Genomic DNA, 13,970 nt, shown 5'->3' with positions numbered 1-13,970 from the left:
ATTTGTAACCAAGAGTAACGCACAGGCGCACTTACGGAATTTGTGACGCTAGTTTATACACCCAGTGGTCTTTTATTTTATATATTTTCTTTAACCATGAATAAGTACCACCTTATGAGACACATTCGGTTGTCATCTCAATTTTTTTTATTACATTAACCTATACTAAGAACAGCATCTACTAACATATTTGATTTTGCTGTTTTTCTGTTAATACGGAATGCATCGTCTAGAACACCTTATATAAAAAATTCTAGTTTTCAAACTCGCAAATTCTGAACTTTTTTTGTTCACTGTATATATGATTGATGGAGTGGAAAACATATGACACTGAGAACCATCTGAAGTTAGTACAGTTGCGCGAAGTAAATATGATCTATCGTAGAACGAAGATTATATTACAAGCACTTGAAGTTAGCTGCAATGAATGGCAGCGTAGATTCAACCACACGTCACCTAATGTACAGTTGTTTCTTCTTTTTATTTGTAACAAACGTATGCGAGCGTTTTATTTTCTTATGATGTGCATAATTTAAAAAGAAAATCTTTTCGTCCAATAATTTTTACGTAATTATCATTTTAATTTTTATTTATGACTATACATACGTTAAACACATTGCGCATAATATAATATACTAATTGAGCATTTTATTTTATGTAATTGTAATTTTTTTAATAAAAGTATTGTATTTAATTACTATAGAATATTTTAAATGGATGGAAAATGATTTATAATGTATTTCACTTTTAAATTGAACATAATTCGTTATAGCATGTATAATAGAAATAGGTATACTTACAGACCGCCAATATATGCCCGACGCGTTCAATGTACTATTGATCAAATCAATTCACAGCAGTTTTAAAATATTTGATAAACTTAAAAATAAACTGAATGGTTGTATATTATCCTATCCTATGTAGTTTTCACGAGTTCTTATCTTTTTCAGTCCAGTCTTATCTCACCACGAATAGGGAGGAGTTTACCCGCGCATGTTTTATCGACGTTCGAAGTATGAAAAAATGTATGTATTGAAAAAATATCCATTTATCGTCTTCTCCTGATTAATATCCACATTTTGCAACAATTTAATGTAAATAATATTTTACAAATAGATCTACCAGTTAAACATTTATAAAGTACATTTCATTTGTTATAAAAATTACATAATTACAATTTATTTTGAATTTCTTCCAATTTCACGAACACACCACATTTCACATTTGTAATTAAAAAAAGACAATTCTATAAATGAATCAGTGTTTGTAAACTACAATTATATAGAAAAATCAGTGGATATAAAAATTTTAGACATTACTTTTTAAATAAAAGCAGCTAGATACTGTAGTGTTTTTAGAATTTTTAATGGCAAAAATGAAATCATTATTTTTTTATGTAAATAAGTGAATTCTTTTGGTGTACATTATATAATGTAGCATTCTTTAATATATTCAATATTTTCCACAATATTAAATGCCATTCAGTCAAACTAAAACAATAAGTTAAATGCATTAAATGCAGTGGATTAATAAATAATCAACACTTTAAAATACAATTTTCAACTTTTTAAGCAAGATGCCTCATAACTTCTTTGTCAACACGTAATACAAATCAACAAATTTTACAGAAGTACAATAATTAATTATAGTATAAATTTGATTTCCTCCCGATTTAGTCATTATGTTACTTGACTTTAAAAATGTTTTTATATATAAACGTTGTTAGATGAAATATGATTTTAAGTATAAATTTTTACAAATACATTCTTTCTCATCGAGAGTTTAGTTTTGCTCCTAATGGTTGTGGTCTTAAGTTGCGTTCAGTTCTTTTTTGTTGCTGTTCAAACAGCCGTTGTTCTCTTTCTTTCCGTTTTTGTTCTCTTAAAGCTTTTGTAGGATCTCCAAATTCTTTGACTGTTTCTTCTTCCCAGCCAACAGCATTGTCTTCCCATTCTTCAAGTTCATTCTGCATATAAAATTTATGTTTCATATATTTGCTCATTTGTATTATAGTTAGAATTATATAAAATATAAGAACTTACAGATAGTATAGGCTCATTAGCTACTGCTAACCTCGAAGAATTCCATGATGCATGATCTGATGGTTTATCTTTAACTAGAACTTTTGTTTGTGCAGTAATCTTTGGTGTCATGTCCTAAAATAATAAATAAAAGATGAATGCATGTATTTAATTGTCCCATCAAATTTAATGAACAAAATATGAGAAATAATTACTTCAAAGAAATTTTGTTGCTGCTCTTCCTCTGCTTCTGGTGGTTTAGATGCTTGCAGTCGGTATTGGTCAATCTTAGCTTGTATTGGGTTAACTGGCTTATTTGGTACGACTACAATAGGATTTTCCTCCCACTGATCCCACTGCTCTGATTCCTTGAGCAAGCATCTTCAGTGATTACTATTATCGAAGTCAATAGTACAACAGGGTTTACATAATCTTAAATTCATCATAAGATATCAAGGATGAACATAGTGTTTAAAACTCACTGTTGGATTATTTGTAGTATTTGGAACTACGTCGACAACAGACAGGGGAATAGAATCACAAGACGATCTTCGTCGACGACGAAGACAGCACATTGCTCTTTTAAATACTCCCAAAAGAATCACAATAAGGGCTTTAAATCGATTTACTACAAATTCAACTGCCATCGTAAGATCGGCATAAATCTAACCTCTTGTTTACTGATTAATAAAAATATACTTTTTTATGACAAGAAATTAAATTTGATCAAATGTCATTGTGTTGAAAAGCGTTAAAACTAAAGTGACTTTGCTTGCGTGTCACTTTCTGTTTATTTTAAAAGCACTAATAGTAGTAAAGTTTTTGTTGATGATACGCCTTTCATCGAATAACGAAGAGGTTATACAGAAATATCGATTAAAGTTTTATATTCGTTATGCGGGAGATCAAACTAATCTAAAGACGATGACTTTTTGTTCGGTCTGCGCATGGTAGTTTTGATTGGTTTGAAAATGTTTCGTAACCAAAGGTAACGCGCATACGCACTCATGATCTTCTTGATGTTGGTGAATGTACTCACTGATCTAAATTTTCAAAACACAAAATTATCAAAGCTCTAAATTACTTTATTTTCGAACTTCCAGATAATTAAATTTGTAAAATCCCAAATTTTCCAAACTTTCAAATTCTTAAATCTTTAAATTTCCAAACTGACATAGTTGGTCATGCTTAGTCTATGTCTTCTACAGCTATTCGTATATTTTGTCCACCGTGTATATGGTCAGCGGAATAGAAAACGTATGATAGTGAAGCAATGCCAAATGGTGGGGACCCTATTGAAGTTAGCCAAGTTGCGCGAATCATATATGATCTCTCGTTGAATGAATAATGGCTCGATCGATTGTCGACTTTTTCAACAGGTGTTATGTAGGTACTCGCAATTCAAAATTTATGCGAATAAAACGAATATGTGAATTAAAAGTTTATTCAATCAGTTACAATCTTATCAAAACGTATTTCAGTAAGATAGATAAACATGACAGAAAATTTATTTATGTACGAACACACTTTTCACGTTTCGTTTTACGGTCAAACTGACATTTTTCGTATGGACCACATTTTACGCCGGCACAGTAGACGCCATCTGAAATGTACAGTATTTTCAAAATTTTTGAACACTGATTTTAAATACAATTAGTTTCTTACCACTTTGTGATCCTTTGTACGAAGTACCAGTACTTATGAGACTAGCCTGTACGCACGAATGAGATCCGCATTGATTTGGACAACATTTTTCATTAGGGGAACATTGAAAATCAGAAACACATCTGGGGAAACAATTTTTTACACTTTCCTTTAACGGACAATGACCACTTTTAGCTAAAACACAAATGAACGGTAATGTTACGCAATTTGTTACCTGTATTCAATAAACTACGTATGTGGTCTATTGAGCAAAGACTATTTCTAAATTATCATATGTAAAAATTAAAAAAAGTGTCAAATGTAGAGATGCCAAATTTTTGGCGGCAAACTGCAAGCGACGCGAGGTACGACATAAATTGCAATATTTATCAATCGATTAATCACAATGATATATGACATAACTCGCGGAATAATGCAGTCGTAAATATGGTATGCACTGTGAAAGGCCAAGTGTTTGACTTTTTTTGCATTTTACCTGAATGCGTGGAAATTGGTGCAATTTTTTTAACTTAAATTAAAAATAGTTTTCGTCTTAATATTTAAACATATTTTCATGCATGCATTCGAATTGAATGAATTAATAATAAATCGTAAATATATTAATTTTATACTAATGATAAACAACTTACAGGACAGCTGCGCGGCTGCTGCGGCAATCAACAAACACACCGTAAGTGCAAAAATTGTTCCTTTTTCTACGGTACAAAATAAATTATTATTTACACTTATATTTTGTCTTATTTTTCGATAGTAAATAATTAAAAAAAAAGGAAATGAAAACTGATCTATTTTCATAAATATACGTACTATACATTTTCCTTTGTCAAGAACCTTATACGATGTCTTTCACCTTTCTAGACTTGGCGACTTTATTCAATGGACAGATGAACCACATCTAATCAATCCACGATAACAACGCAGCTTCTTAAATCTCTCCTTTTCTACTCCCTCTCTTTTTGCCTGGACATTTGTGTATCCTTGTCCGTTTCCACTTCATCTTGATAAGGAAAGGGAAGACGTATAGGGAACTCAACAATCGGTTGATTCAACAAATTAACCCCTGGTACTACCATTTTGCCACATAAATGTTTTGTAACCATCATCGAAACGTTATCTCGTTATGATTCAAGCGGGTATTCGTGGAATGAATTTACTTGGGTATTTCAGTAAGCTGTATGAATGACTCATGCAGTTTGCAGGTAAGTACCGTTTGACGCAAATTGGTTTTATGAAAAAATTGTCGCCAGGAATATATGATCACGTAAGAAATAATATTACAATCTTATTTATAATCTGTCTTATTATCTTACTATACTGTGGTATATCATCACGCATTGTATTGCCACGCATTGTATCGCCATGCATTATAGCGTTATTGCCATACGTTGTACGGCCATACGGTCTAATCTGACATTTCTGTTTTTGCAATCGACATATCATCACTTTTTACCTATGAATGTACATATTATATCATTCAAGGTTCTATGCAAATGTAGGTTAATAGGTTAATGAAGTAATCTGTTGCGTAAGAACATTACTCAATGAAATTTACCTTCCAAGAAATAGTTACGCCAAAAATTTTGTAGTATACTTTATTTACTTTTTATGAACGCATGCGCAAAATTCAAATTCTGTGATTTTCGTTCTTCGATCGATTTGTGTTATATTATTTTAAATTAAAAATCGTTATCCAATTTGTAGATAAAATTTATTTCTAAATATTTTTTAATTATATTATTATAATCACTTATTATTGCTTCAATATACTATAGTTTAAAATTAAAAGAAACATGTCTTAACTAAGTACAAGATTAACATTTGAATTTATAATACTTTTGTCATGGAAGTATATACATATACTTTAATACATGAAATTATAAGATTCGAAAATATGGCACAAATTAATGGTACATTTAGTTGACATGACAGAAAATAAAAAATCAATGATGTATAATGATCCTAATTATGAATTATTGTTGTAAAAGTAATAAGGATAATTTATATAAGGATTTCTGGGTACATTGTTAGATTCTTCTGGTAATGGCACAACTGGAATTTCCACAGATTCAACTACTTCAACATCTGGTTTCTGACAGGCCAGTGCACCGCATCGATTTTTGCAACATTTCAAGGTGCCTCTGCAATCGCTATCAACACTGCAGGTTGGTGTACATACCCATCTTCCTTTTGGTACTGCTGGGCAGGATCCTGGTTTTTCTGTTTGAAAAGAAGTCAATGAATTTTATAAATTTAAATCCTGGTCACAACTTAAAGGTTGTAGTTCTATTATAAAATTATATCTGCCACTTGTTTAATATGAAATATAATCAGGATTCTAATTGTCTTAGAAAATTTATTGTTTAATATACCTGTTGAAATTGGTTTTCTCATTGTTACAGGTTTTGAGCAAACAAAGCCCCCACAGCTGGTGGGACAACATTTGCCAATTCCTAAACAATGTGAATCGGAGAAGCAAGATTGACTACAAATTTGCACTGGTAAAGCTGGTGGACAGGAACCTGGTTTCTCAGCAAATGGTTCATACCTGCACATATTGTATTAGTTGCACAGGATAAAAACTTTAATTGTAATTTAACATACCTGGACTGACCAAGTGTGGTAGTTGAAGCCAGTGTTAATATTAAGACCACTAATAGTAACTTCATTTTATAATTGTTTTAAAAAACAATTTTAATGCAGCTGGAATCAAAACAATAGAAAATTTTATTTCACTATTATGTTTATACCCTTGGCTTGATTTTAATTCTTTTAATATAACTTATTTGTGGTTTACTGTTTAAACACTTAAAACACTTGACTGTAAAACAGTATTATTTTATTTTAATACTTTAATATTATTTTATTTACTCAAGTATTTTTGTCACTATTTCAGGCTAAACAAGTTGAAACTTCCAATGAACAGCACTATTTTGATATCTTTGGTTCACTAAGAACTGTCTTACTTGCAAAAAAACGACGATGATGAAATTCAAGAGGAACAAGAAAGGTTCATCGGTGGGTTTTTTCGTTTACCGAAGGGAGGAGAATTTCACTCCTATATAGCATCGATCCCCACTTAATAAGAACACGCAGCACGTGGTTCGCACGTAACGGAGATCAGAGATCGTTAGTCCTAACTCGGATGTCGAACCGCAGCGGTAATTAGCTGGGTAAATCCAATTAACGAGAAATCTAAATCGAGCGGAAGAAAGATAGTGGTTTTTTTGAAAGTAAGAAAAAGGAATGCGTGGGTGTTTGCAGTCTAGACGATTTCCCGATCCTCTTATTGCTTTCTTTATGAAATCTTATCACGTTCATTACTTTCATTATGATTAGATACGATTTTAGTATAAACGATGCAAATTTTCGAATCACTCAGAAAATTTTAAAATCAATTTTATGAAAATGTTAAAACTGCAAAATAATTAAAAAAATTCTCCTTAAGTCAGAGACACGGACATGTACCTTTTTTTGTCGAAGACACTCGTCCTTCGATAGAAAAAAAGTGTGTTAGTAGGAAATCGAAAGTTTTCGAGAATGAGTAACTAGTTTTTCTTGCCACCGATGCGGACACTGTCACAGGTATTACAACACTGACAATGAATCCCCGATCGTATGTTTTATTCAAAAATACGAATGCTTTTATGCAAATTTGAACGTGACATCACTTAATGTTCAACGATGCATCGTTCACTGTGCTAAAAATGCTTCGAAACACATGGTGTCATTGTTTTGATAAATGATCATTATGTTTTCGCCAGAACTCGGGCGTAAAAAACTATCTTTATACACGTCTAACGAGAGTCTGTGTAAATGCTATTATTTAACTGCCCATAAAATTTGCATAATTGTTTTAGATTGCAACAAGTGAGCGTTGATATTAATATGCAAGAAAAAGTTATTAACATATTAATGTCCATTGAGAAATATGCTAGAAGCTAGTACTTCATCACTTTATACATGAGTTTCTGCCTTTATTTCAGGGAAATGTTTGTTGCAAATTTTATTCAATTATTTTGTAGATCCGCTTATATTAAATTTAGATCCGCCAAGTTATCCAAGTAAATGAAGTAACGATTTTCAAGGACAACCGGTTTTCCATGATCCTGTAGCTTTCAGTATAAATTACAACAGAAGAAAAATGTTTAAATCAAGCTTGATATCATCATGTATGTAACTTCATGATTTTTGGAAATTTAATTAACTACAGTGGGGGGTTAAATTAAAACAACGGTCATATTTTATAATCACATTTATTACTGTAGACATAAATATAAAAAGTAGGTAGAAAAGGAAAAGATTATAATGTAAAACGGCTAGAGTAACGCGTTACAATTGAAGTGATAAATGCATCCTTGGTACTTGTTACATATTCAGTCGTTCTTCCAGAAACAACTCGACGCCTGTACAATGTATTGTTTATATTAAACAATTATAGAGTATACAGTAAAATAATCACGCAACGATAGCTTTTGTTTTACAGTCTTTTTGACGTCGATGAAAGAAATCTTTTTTTTTTATTAATAATAAAAATATCGCTAGAATTGGACTAAGAAACAATGGATTATAATAATTAGAATCAGAGTAGATATGTACACATTTTCTTTTTTTTGCGTTGGCAGTTTGCCAAACGATGAAACTTTGATTTGGCGCTCGCTAGCATTGTATTTGTTATTGGATCGAGATCCGAGCATTATTTAATTAATATACAACTTATAGTGACGTAAGAGCCTCGAATGCTTCTCAGATCAGATCATTTAAATTTAAATATTTTTGTAGCGAGACAGGATAAAATGGAAATATTGTCCGAATCAAAAATATTTAAAAAGTAACCAGATCTGAAAATTTGCAGTAACGAGAAACTTTTATAAATTGAAAAGCTTAAGGTAATTGAGTCAAATGATCCCTAAATCTTCATAGTCTTAAAACTCTTCGCAACACTTTCATCACTATTAATGAATAGTGTTTTATTAACAATAAAAATAATCTAATACATTGATTTTATTTCTGCATTCGAGGCAGTTTTATAATAATGAGTACTACAGTACTAAACGCATATTAAGATAAAAAGAATTCTCTACAGATTAAGTCACGCCTCATCGAATATTCAGTAGAAAAAAGACATAAAGTAATGTACACAAAGGCCTGGAATACATTAATTTTACGATCTTCATGCTTCTTCAAGCGACGCGGTACATGTACATTTAAATACGCTACTAATACTAATGATTATGAAGAATATTAACGTTGTTTGACTGCTCCAAACGACACTCGAATACTACTTGTATGGAAAACAATCGCGTAAGGCACTCTCGTTGAACAGTTGAGCGTGCTTCAGTTAAAAGGAAGAAGAAAATGGAGAAACGAAGGGGTGCAATCGTGTCTATTCTTCTTTACTTCTTCGTGGAAACTGTAACAGGAAAAGTGAATATTAGAGTGTGATTATGTATAACAATTTTCATAGAGATACATTTCTAATAGTAGTGCACTTTTGAAATCATTTCTTAGATAATCATGAGGTCATCAGTCAGCTCTTAAGTAGAATGACTTACAGTGAAAAGCTTGCATTACTGCTACCGTTTAAGGTATTCAAGGCGGAGACGATGAAAGTCCGATTAAGTAATCACCCTTCCCAAGTAAAATGATTAGCTTGAGAAAAATGCGAAGAACCTTGCATAGACTTCAACGAATCCTTTGAATCATTCTACACTGAAGAAAATCTTACCTCGTGGTGGAACAGGAGGTGCCGGTGTCTTCTTAACCTTGACATCCTGAGACACATCAACGTTCATGTACTCCGGCATTTTACAAGTATCCGGCACATCTACACCTTCCGAACCGTTCACCGAATCTGTCTCCACGTACTCTTCATTTTCCTTGCCACGAACGTCGTCTACGTGTTGACCTTTATCATGGGTATTACCGCTAGCCTTTTCCTCTTCGGAATGGGTTTCCTTGGACGAGTTTTTTGACAATTCAGAAGCGTGACCAGAATCTGAGTGCTCAGTCTGTTCTTGAACGGGTTCCTGGAACGAGCTGACACACGCTGGTGCCACGTTCATGTAGTTTGTGGGAATGCACATGCCTGGTGGTGGGATTGGTGTCGAATTCAAGGTAGACGGCTCGATATTCGCGTAGCTGTTACCAGGCTGCCTGCAGGACTCTGACTCTGGGGTGTCCATGGCTGGAGACGAGTTTTGGATCATGTCGAGATACTTGGGGTGGTCACAGGGTGAATTCGGTGTTTTAGGTTCTTTCAGAGAACCTTCTGGTTTGAAAGCTGTTGAATAATTGATTTTGTTAACTGATGCTTTTTTATAAACTAAAATTAGAGAGATTCAACAGAAGAAAGAGATTCAACATTTCTACAATTTCTTAAAGCATAAACTAGCAGATGTAGGAAATTGTTCAGCTATCGAGATGAATGCATATTAATAACAGATATCGACTCACAGTGAATAGGCAATCCTGACGGCGGAAAGGCGATGTAATATTCGTTGTCCTCTGTTCTTGAAGCAAGATGCGATGGTCTAAGGTCAAGGTCATTTCCCGGCAAGGATCTAGGGGAAGGAGAGTACCTGAGGGCAGGTGAGTATCTTCCAGTGAAGGGTTTTGGTGCAGGTGGTATTTCATATGACATTACACCAGCCTTGTCTTCTCTGGCATTTTGCAGCTGGAAAGATTCCTTTTGTTTAGAAGAATGAAATGTGGTAAATTTGGTAATTTTAAAAGATACTAACTCTTCGGTCTTCGGTATCAGAATGAGTTCCACTGTCGCCTAGACTGGTTCCGCTGCATCCACTTGCGGTACTCATTCTGCCAGAGGAAGACGAGCCTAAAAGAATAAAAATATAATTTATTCTGAGTCTGTTCGAAGACACTTCTATGGAAGATTTTATTATATAATTCGGGGCTTGGAGAGCAGATATCAATAGGGAAATTCATACTTGAAACGCTGCGAAGACTCAAACTGCTGACTGGTCTGCGATCCGTCAAAGCACCATTGACAGTCTCTGGTTTGTTAGTCGAAGACGAATCGTCGCTTCCGTTTGCAGAATCCTTTGAATCTATAAAATAATAAGACGTATTATGCACCAAACCAGGAAAAATTATAATCCTCAATATGCATGAATAACACTTTGCACGTGGCTGAACGTGCGACAATACCTTTCTTTCCTTTAGAGAAGAATTTTCGAATCCTATCGAAAGGAGTAGGGGCTTTCATTTCATCTTTTAGCTTCTTCTGTATTCTCTCGTACTCTTCCCTCATCGCGTTCAATTGCCTCTGTTTATCTTTGAAGCTCTGTTGAACGTCGTTGCGGTTCCTCCAGTTCTCCACGAGTCTCTCCACCTCGGTTATAGTGAACACGTTATTCTTGAAGTCGTTTATGATTTCAAGAAGCTCGTCCTGAGGACCTGAAGGCTCTCTCGACTTTGTACTAAAGTTCGAGGCTGCTCTGCCGTAGGAGCAGGAAGATTGACTGTTCTCCTCTCGAGTGTGCATGGGGTGATCTGGACGATTCTGAGTGGGCGTCGCTGTGCGCGATGGTTGCTGGCTCGGTATGTTCGATGTGGGTGTTCTGGTTCCTTCAAAATTTCAATCAAATCAAGTGTAAGAATTTTCTAACGCGTAGCTCTTATTCTTTTGTACGCAGATGAAGTAAGAGGAACATATTTCTTCAGGAAGCACGTACCAGCTGGATGCATTTTCATGTAACCTTGAAGAGGTAGCTCAAGGCCGTTCGGTATGGTCGTCGTGGGTGTCGGTGTTGATGGACTGACGACGACGGGGGTCGGTGCCGGTACAATGGAGTAATTTGCTTCAATGGGGTTACTAGTGGTCGGGTTAGGGGTTACTGGTAATTGGCCTGGTAAGATTAAAGATGTTATTGGTCTTGCGGCCGGTGGCACCGAATAAGCTTCGCTCAAAGGTCGTGGACGACAGTAATCTTCTTTGTCGTTGGTGTCGTTTGTCGTGTTAGTCGTCGATGGGTCCGCACCTATAAATCATTTCGGTTCGATCCTATTTATTCTCAGTCCTAAACTTACAACGTAGCCCTTGTAATCTTAATTGGATCATTTAATCGAACTTTGGTCAACTTGTCTGACAATAACTGGCCATATATTTTAAAAATATAAAATTGTAAAGAACACTCACTTGCTGGTTGGTCTGTTGTTTCGCTGATCACCTTTAGGTAGCTGTACATGTTGGTGAACTCGTTCATTTGCTGTGAACCCGCGGATTCAAGGTGCAGCCCGAAACATGCAATGCAAAAGCAAGATACCAGTTAGTTCACTGAAGGTTTCTAAAATGATCTGCATTTTATAAATCAATATATGATTCTACTACTGACTGAATAATTCTCAACAGTGAATTTTTTTATTTAAGACCTTATTTACTATTTCTTGGCGTTGAGATTATGACAGTATTATGTTTGCATATAAATATAACAGCCACTGATTTGATAAGATGTGAGGCGAATGTGTTAAGTTACTATAAACATGAGTTTCAAGTGAAGTAGGAAATGCGTAGGAAGTAATTGAATATACTGTGATCTTTACAAATGGAAAGTTACAGTTTGTAGGGATCAGTGGATGAAAGCAGACTACCCGAGGGACATTTGCATGTAGGAATAGAGAAATATCGCGGAAGTACCGGTTCCATTGGACTAACTGTGACGTCGTTTAAAGGCGATGTTTTTGTACCATGTAGCCACGAAGTTGATGTGCCAGTCTCGCGTGTCCTGCTTGTTCCGCAAGATCCGCAGGGGTCAATTCCGACACATTCCTCAGATCGCATGCTATGTCACCACCTGGACATTCCAGTAATTGCCAGGCTAGTCTCTCCAGGCCGAAGCGAGCAGCGAAATGCAGCAACGTTGGGTTTTCTTCAGGACCTGTACCAAAACATTAATATTTCAAGCTACTTTTTATTTCTTAATTTATTGACTATTTTTATTTATATACTTTAGACACAGAATTATGATATACGTTATTCAACATATGTGAATTATATTGAACTTGTTCCAGTTGAGGTATTAATTAGCTCATTAAATGATAGTAAACTTAATACTGCTTTTTCTTTGAATTTCTCTTGCAAAGTTTATGTGACAAAGATTCAAGTTTACAGTGTCTGAGAGGATGATGAAGGAAGTATATTTAAAATGTGTTAATTGTTCATCCTTACCAACTATTCTTCCTAGCAGCATAGTGAACAAAGGGTTGAATGTTAATGTAAAGTTGGATTACATGGTTGAAGAAAACAATACTCACTCGAGTGGACTCTTTGAGTGGATACCACACCACTGGGTGTGGACAAGAGATTAAAGTGAGGAGGGACGTTTCGTTGAAACGCGTGGACCATCCAGTTGTCCAGCTGTTCGCGGTCCCCAGGATTGAAGCCAAACGTCTGCACAAATTAAGAATTTAATAAATAAAAATTACATTGTAATAAACATGTGTTATGAGCCACTGAAAGTTTTGAGAATCATAGCAATAGTGAAACTTAAATTTCCAAATATCCTGAATTGTCAAACTTCTACATATGCATACATTCATATGTAAACTTTCACATATGTATACATTCATATGTAAACTTTCACATATGTATACATTCATATGTAAACTTCTACAATCTGCATATCTCTGTAATCCCTAAATCCTCAACCTTCCCAAATTCCTCAAATGCTCTTCAAATACTCGAAAAGAAAGAGAATTGAATTCTCAAATTGGTTTCATTCTGAAAACTTTCAGCTCGTTCCAAGTATATTTTACCTGACACATGAATTCCAAGGGATTGTCGTGAGCCCGAAGGATCTGATCGAGTTCCCTGAGCCTGCTCTCGCACTTGACCTGCTTAACACCTAGAGGACACCCGTTCTTGGATATCCTAACGCCGACCAACATGGATACCTCAAGACATCTCTCGGGAATGGAGAACTGCAGGGTGTAGGGATTTCTCCTCTTCACGTGGGCGATATCGATCGCCTCGCCGCAGCGATCGACGATTACCGATACGTTGTCCTCCGGCCTCATAGGGTCGTTCAGCAAGGCGATTATTCTGTTGTGACCCTGAAATCCATTAATCTTATAGTCAAACATGTTCCTTGGGAACCGTGATCGGTATCTTTCTACCCATATCCTTATCTTTTGGTTCTGTTGGGAATTATCGACGAATACCTAGAATATCATTAAATACTGAACCAGTCAGGGGACATTTGAACTTGGACCCGAATAAGGAAGTTAAGATATTCACATCTTGAATTCAAGATTTTTCTGATATTT

At 34.8% G+C, this 13,970-nt stretch overlaps 4 protein-coding genes and 1 long non-coding RNA gene across 12 annotated transcripts in view; 1 reads left to right on the top strand and 4 right to left on the bottom strand.

Annotated features, from left to right (window-relative positions):
* The first annotated feature begins 28 nt into the window (after nt 1–28).
* LOC143264243 (uncharacterized) lies at nt 29–6,128 on the top strand. 5 transcript variants are annotated; one of them, XR_013037814.1, is made up of 6 exons: nt 29–567; nt 951–1,025; nt 4,318–4,356; nt 4,545–4,749; nt 5,751–5,848; nt 6,086–6,128. It is a non-coding gene; the product is annotated as an uncharacterized LOC143264243 (long non-coding RNA). The 5 variants fall into 5 exon arrangements; XR_013037812.1 differs by lacking the exon at nt 6,086–6,128 and having other exon boundaries at nt 29–461; nt 4,545–4,885; nt 5,751–5,832; XR_013037815.1 differs by lacking the exon at nt 6,086–6,128 and having other exon boundaries at nt 4,318–4,885; nt 5,751–5,832.
* Nucleotides 1,552–2,945, bottom strand: LOC100880283 (receptor-binding cancer antigen expressed on SiSo cells). The gene is made up of 4 exons (XM_012296013.2): nt 2,504–2,945; nt 2,237–2,389; nt 2,043–2,156; nt 1,552–1,966 (listed from the first exon to the last, which is right to left on the bottom strand). The coding sequence occupies exons 1-4, from the start codon at nt 2,666–2,668 to the stop codon at nt 1,772–1,774; spliced, it is 627 nt and encodes a 208-aa protein (XP_012151403.1). The 5' UTR covers nt 2,669–2,945; the 3' UTR covers nt 1,552–1,771.
* LOC100880396 (waprin-Thr1) lies at nt 3,448–4,631 on the bottom strand. The gene is made up of 4 exons (XM_003707792.3): nt 4,494–4,631; nt 4,316–4,381; nt 3,687–3,860; nt 3,448–3,624 (listed from the first exon to the last, which is right to left on the bottom strand). The coding sequence occupies exons 1-4, from the start codon at nt 4,498–4,500 to the stop codon at nt 3,533–3,535; spliced, it is 339 nt and encodes a 112-aa protein (XP_003707840.1). The 5' UTR covers nt 4,501–4,631; the 3' UTR covers nt 3,448–3,532.
* On the bottom strand, nt 4,494–7,532 carry LOC143264242 (antileukoproteinase). 4 transcript variants are annotated; one of them, XM_076530459.1, is made up of 5 exons: nt 7,152–7,532; nt 6,555–6,878; nt 6,288–6,386; nt 6,056–6,231; nt 4,494–5,903 (listed from the first exon to the last, which is right to left on the bottom strand). In XM_076530459.1, the coding sequence occupies exons 3-5, from the start codon at nt 6,350–6,352 to the stop codon at nt 5,650–5,652; spliced, it is 495 nt and encodes a 164-aa protein (XP_076386574.1). In that variant the 5' UTR covers nt 6,353–6,386; nt 6,555–6,878; nt 7,152–7,532; the 3' UTR covers nt 4,494–5,649. The 4 variants fall into 4 exon arrangements, with proteins under 4 accessions (XP_076386574.1, XP_076386564.1, XP_076386567.1 ...); XM_076530449.1 differs by having other exon boundaries at nt 6,555–7,532; XM_076530452.1 differs by having other exon boundaries at nt 6,650–7,532.
* Nucleotides 7,533–7,923: 391 nt separating this feature from the next.
* Nucleotides 7,924–13,970, bottom strand: part of stumps (DBB domain-containing protein stumps) — a 62,369-nt gene continuing 56,322 nt past the window's right edge. Inside the window, exons 9-19 of the mRNA XM_076530280.1 lie at nt 13,461–13,757; nt 12,960–13,095; nt 12,393–12,583; nt 11,845–11,914; nt 11,381–11,686; nt 10,854–11,273; nt 10,634–10,753; nt 10,427–10,521; nt 10,140–10,359; nt 9,412–9,966; nt 7,924–9,096 (exon numbers count right to left, since the gene is read on the bottom strand). Of these exons, the coding sequence (XP_076386395.1) occupies nt 9,080–9,096; nt 9,412–9,966; nt 10,140–10,359; nt 10,427–10,521; nt 10,634–10,753; nt 10,854–11,273; nt 11,381–11,686; nt 11,845–11,914; nt 12,393–12,583; nt 12,960–13,095; nt 13,461–13,757 (2,427 nt within the window). The 3' untranslated portion in view covers nt 7,924–9,079. The remainder of the gene's footprint in view (nt 9,097–9,411; nt 9,967–10,139; nt 10,360–10,426; nt 10,522–10,633; nt 10,754–10,853; nt 11,274–11,380; nt 11,687–11,844; nt 11,915–12,392; nt 12,584–12,959; nt 13,096–13,460; nt 13,758–13,970) is intronic.

The sequence above is a fragment of the Megachile rotundata genome, chromosome 1 (genome assembly GCF_050947335.1).
Source record: "Megachile rotundata isolate GNS110a chromosome 1, iyMegRotu1, whole genome shotgun sequence".
Classification (NCBI taxonomy): Eukaryota; Metazoa; Arthropoda; class Insecta; order Hymenoptera; family Megachilidae; genus Megachile; species Megachile rotundata.
The sequence above is the reverse complement of the archived record's forward strand: the minus strand, read 5'-3'. Positions and strand labels throughout refer to the sequence as shown.

What these genes read in the sequence shown, in the direction of transcription:
- LOC100880283 (XM_012296013.2), bottom strand. Translation starts at nt 2,668, where the DNA reads ATGGCAGTTGAATTTGTAGTAAATCGATTTAAAGCCCTTATTGTGATT. An exon ending in ATACTACAAATAATCCAACA is followed by an intron (nt 2,390 to 2,503) that starts GTGAGTTTTAAA and finishes TGCTTGCTCAAG; the next exon opens with GAATCAGAGCAGTGGGATCA. An exon ending in CTAATGAGCCTATACTATCT is followed by an intron (nt 1,967 to 2,042) that starts GTAAGTTCTTAT and finishes TTTTATATGCAG; the next exon opens with AATGAACTTGAAGAATGGGA.
- LOC100880396 (XM_003707792.3), bottom strand. An exon ending in AGCAGCCGCGCAGCTGTCCT is followed by an intron (nt 3,861 to 4,315) that starts GTAAGTTGTTTA and finishes TTTGTGTTTTAG; the next exon opens with CTAAAAGTGGTCATTGTCCG. An exon ending in GTACAAAGGATCACAAAGTG is followed by an intron (nt 3,625 to 3,686) that starts GTAAGAAACTAA and finishes TGTACATTTCAG; the next exon opens with ATGGCGTCTACTGTGCCGGC.
- LOC143264242 (XM_076530449.1), bottom strand. Translation starts at nt 6,352, where the DNA reads ATGAAGTTACTATTAGTGGTCTTAATATTAACACTGGCTTCAACTACC. An exon ending in ACCACACTTGGTCAGTCCAG is followed by an intron (nt 6,232 to 6,287) that starts GTATGTTAAATT and finishes CAATATGTGCAG; the next exon opens with GTATGAACCATTTGCTGAGA. An exon ending in GAGAAAACCAATTTCAACAG is followed by an intron (nt 5,904 to 6,055) that starts GTATATTAAACA and finishes CTTTTCAAACAG; the next exon opens with AAAAACCAGGATCCTGCCCA.